Genomic DNA, 4165 nt, shown 5'->3' with positions numbered 1-4165 from the left:
ACTTCCCTTAAATAGGGACGTAATCTTGGAAATTAGGGTTTTGCTCACAAGGGTTGTCACGTTGTGACCAACATAGTTTCACGTCGTGACACCCAATGGAATGCGCTTTCATCCCTAGCCACCGCCACCTCGTGACACACACATGGTCACGTCGTGGCTAAGTCTTTATCGTTTAATACTTAATTGATAGTTATAAACGTTGCTTACCTGGAACTGGGTGTTACAATTCTCCCCTACTTAAACTAGATTTCGTCCTCGAAATCCTCAGCTGTAAACAGATCTGGGTAGTGCTCGTGCATCTCCGACTCGTGTTCCCAAGTCCACTCGGAACCCTTCTGATGATTCCATTGAACCTTGACTAAGGGTATCACCTTTTTGCGCAAGGCCTTCATCTTCCGATCCAGAGTAGCCACCGGTTTCTCCACAAAGTTCAGGCGCTCATCCACCTGAATGTCATCTAACAATACCACCGATGTATCATCAACCAAGCACTTCTGAAACTTAGAAACATGGAAGGTGCTATGAATATGGCTAAGCTCCACACACATGTCCAACATGTAGGCCACCTTGCTCACCGTGGCTAACACTCTAAAAGGCATGATAAATCGGGGGCCCAACTTTCCCCTTTCCTGATGCGTATAACACCCATCCAGGGTGATACGTTCAACAAAACCATATCCCCAACCTGAAACTCCAACTCAGACCATTGCCTATCAGCATAACTCTTTTTCGGCTCTACTTTGTCTGCAACCTCCGCGTGATCTCTTGAATAAGTTTTGTCGTCTGAAGTACCACCTCAATCCTCCTCATGACCCATTACCAACCTCTACCCAACAAACTGGAGTACGACACTTCCTCATATATAGAAGCTCATACGGAGGTGAACCAATGTTGTAATGATAGTTATTGTTGTAAGAAAACTCATCTAGGGGGGATAGGAGTCCCAAGTCCCACTTAAATCGATGACACAAGCCCTCAACATATCCTTGAGCGTCTGAATAGTCCGTTCACTTTGACCATCAGTCTGAGGGTGATAAGAGTGTTGAAGTGCAGTATCATACCCAACTCCTCATGAAACCTCTTCCAAAACTGATAATTGATCACACATCACGATCAGATACAATGGATATCGGCACACCGTGTCGAGCAACGATCTCGCACATATGAACGTCGACCAATTTCTCGGCCGAAGAACTCTCCCGGATGGCAAGAAAATGGGTGCTCTTGGTCATACAATCGACAATAACCCATATGACATCAAATCCCTTGGTCGTCCTCAACAATTTGGTGAGGAAATCCATGGTAATATTCTACCATTTCCATATGGGAACCTCCAAGGGCTGCAACTTGTCATACATTCTCTAATGCTCTACTTTGATCATCCGTCAAGTCAAGCATCTATCCGCATACCAATTTATCTCAAGTCTCGGTACATGTTTGCGGCTCCAAGGTGTATGGAGAACTTGGACTTGTGTGCCTCCTCTAACAATGTTTGTCGGACCCCACCAGAAGCTAGGACCAAAACCTACCTACACCGGGTCATAAGCCCTCGGTTACTGATGACAAATCTGCCAATCTGGCGCCTGATCTTCTCATTATTCTAATTCTCCCTCCTTATTTCCTCACCTTGAGCTTCTCTGATCAGATCCAAAAGTGGCAAAATGATGGTCATCCTCAAACATAATCCTCGAATGGGAGCACTATCCGTCTTGCGGCTCAAAGAGTCAGCGACCACGTTGATCTTCCCTGGATGATAAAGAGTCTCACAGTTATAATCCTTGACCACGTCAAGCCACTTACACTGCCTCATGTTCAGATTCGGATGATCCATAACATATCTTAGGATTTTGTGATCCATATAGATGGTACACCGGAATCCACAGAAATAGTGTCGCCAAATCTTAAGGGCAGATACTATTGGATAAGGTGTTTAAGTCCATAACTATATTTGGTAGGGGTGTTCGTTTGGATGGATCAGTTTGATCCGATCCAATTAAGTAAATCCAAATTGATTTCGGTTTTCAAAATAAGGATCCGAATAGTCCAAACTAAATGCAAATCCGATTCGATCCGATCCATTTACAATTCGGTTGGATCGATTTTTATAATTCGGTTTTAAAAACCAGAACATTTAAAAACGACATATAATTATAATATTAGCTAATTTTATAGAAGAAGTAAAAACAAATTATTTAGTTGTGATTTAAAATTTATAAACAACTATTAACAAGTAAGAAGGTGTATTATAGTTTAATATTTAATAGATAAAAAACTTTTGAAAAAAATGCATATTAATGTTTTTTATTAGGTGAAACTTTTTGAACTTATTTGAAAAAATAAATTATAAAATAAATAATTATAGATATATTAAAACTAAATAAATAATAAATTTTTATTCAGTTTTTTTGGACTATTCGGTTCTTATTTATAAACCAAAACCAATCCGAAATCCAAAATAATAATTCGGTTTTGTTGAAAATCAATCCAAAAATCCGAACCAAATTGTCCAATCCAAATTGTCCAATTGGACATTTTGGTTTTATTAAATAGTGAACAGCCCTAATATTTGGTAGCATGGTCCATTTGGGTTGCATGACACCATAACAATCTGAAGGATGTACATTTGAGAAGAGGTTATTTATGATTTATTAATATATTATAAGTTCTAATATATTAATATGAAATCATATTATTTAATTAGTATTGATCAAGAATGGATTTGGAATTAATTTTGTGATCAAAAGAGACTAATTAAATATATGGGGATTGATTGTGTAAATCATTAATGCTTATAATTTGGACCAATGATCCATAATTCTTTAAGTTGGGCTAAACCAATGTGACAACCCATGGATGCTCCATGGAGGTTTAAACCCATGGATCCTAAGGAATATGGAAGGTCATGCACATTAGGGTTTACATGGTGTAACCCTAGTTTTGCCACACTATATAAGAAACCTCATGGCTCCTAAAATCGGCACCCTAGTGTTCTTGGAAGAGCTATAGCCGATTTTTGAGTGCAAGTATTCTCTCTCAAAGTCCTCCATTGTTGGTGGTGTTGTGTGAAGCATTTGAGGCATCACATTTGGGGTGCTAGGCTCTTAAAGGTCCAAGGAATCAAGCTACAAGAAAAGGTATGTCATCTAACTAGTTTTTGTTATACAAGTACCCATGTTTTGTATGCTAGTTAGGGTAATGATTTGGAAAATCAAATTGCACGTATAATTAGAGAAAACATAGATCCAAAGAATTTAGGGTTGTATGTGCACCTTAAGGTTGTTAGGATGCTCAAAACCCTTCAGTGGTATCAGAGCCTATGATTGTTTTCTATTATACTTGATGTTACATTGATTTTCAAAGTGAAAAAAAAAAATCGAATTTCTGCCTTCTTCCCAGTGAACTCGTCGAGTCCACTGGGTGACTCGTCGAGTCCCTTTGTTAAATGACCAACTCGACGAGTCCAGTTCATGTACTCGCCGAGTTGGTGCTCCAATGGGCAGATTTTCGACTTTTGGCCAGAAATTTGATTAGGATCATTACCCCCAAACTGTTTTTTGAACTATGAAACCTGTTTTTTCATAAGGTAATGATCATGCTTGTCCAATTAAAATATAATTGTCAAAGTTTCAAGATTTGTATTAGTTTATATGATTTCTTGAAAATTGTTGATGTGAATTATCTTTGCTTATGAGTTTTGTTAGATCACATATATTATTTGACACTTCTTGTTAGTTTAATTGTTGATCTAAATGCCTTTTAATGGATTCCATAAATTGTCCTCAAGTTATGGAAAACCAAAAGTCTTTTCCTTAAAAGTCATTAAACTCATAAGTTAAGAAAATGAAAAGATTTGAATAGTGTCAAAACTTGTCCTCAAGTTTTGGAATTTATAAAGTCACACTTATGAATACTTTAATTCCAAACCCTAGAATTTTAAAAGTTTAAAATTTAACCGTTATACTATTATAATATTATAAGTTTAATTATTATATATATGTATAAGACAAGTCAGTTTTACCGTTAGTAGGCCTCATTCACGAAGCCGGTCTATAAGGGGGGTATAAGGTTACTTCCTATAAAATGGCAGTTTAATGGGTGTCCACTCTCACCCACCGCTTCCTTGACTGGTGGAGGGTCGTTAGCTGAACGAGTAGGATAAGACATT

General features: G+C 37.8%; 1 protein-coding gene across 1 annotated transcript; it reads right to left on the bottom strand.

Moving 5' to 3' along the window:
• Positions 1-242: 242 nt before the first annotated feature.
• On the bottom strand, positions 243-599 carry LOC145164402 (uncharacterized). Its single transcript, XM_079083124.1, has one exon. The coding sequence runs from the start codon at positions 597-599 to the stop codon at positions 243-245; it is 357 nt and encodes a 118-aa protein (XP_078939250.1).
• Between the last annotated feature and the right edge of the window lie 3566 nt (positions 600-4165).

Source organism: Lactuca virosa, chromosome 3, assembly GCF_052849685.1.
Source record: "Lactuca virosa cultivar CGN04683 chromosome 3, Lactuca_virosa_CGN04683_v6, whole genome shotgun sequence".
Lineage (NCBI taxonomy): Eukaryota > Viridiplantae > Streptophyta > Magnoliopsida > Asterales > Asteraceae > Lactuca > Lactuca virosa.
This window is presented reverse-complemented; position numbering and strand designations above follow the sequence as displayed.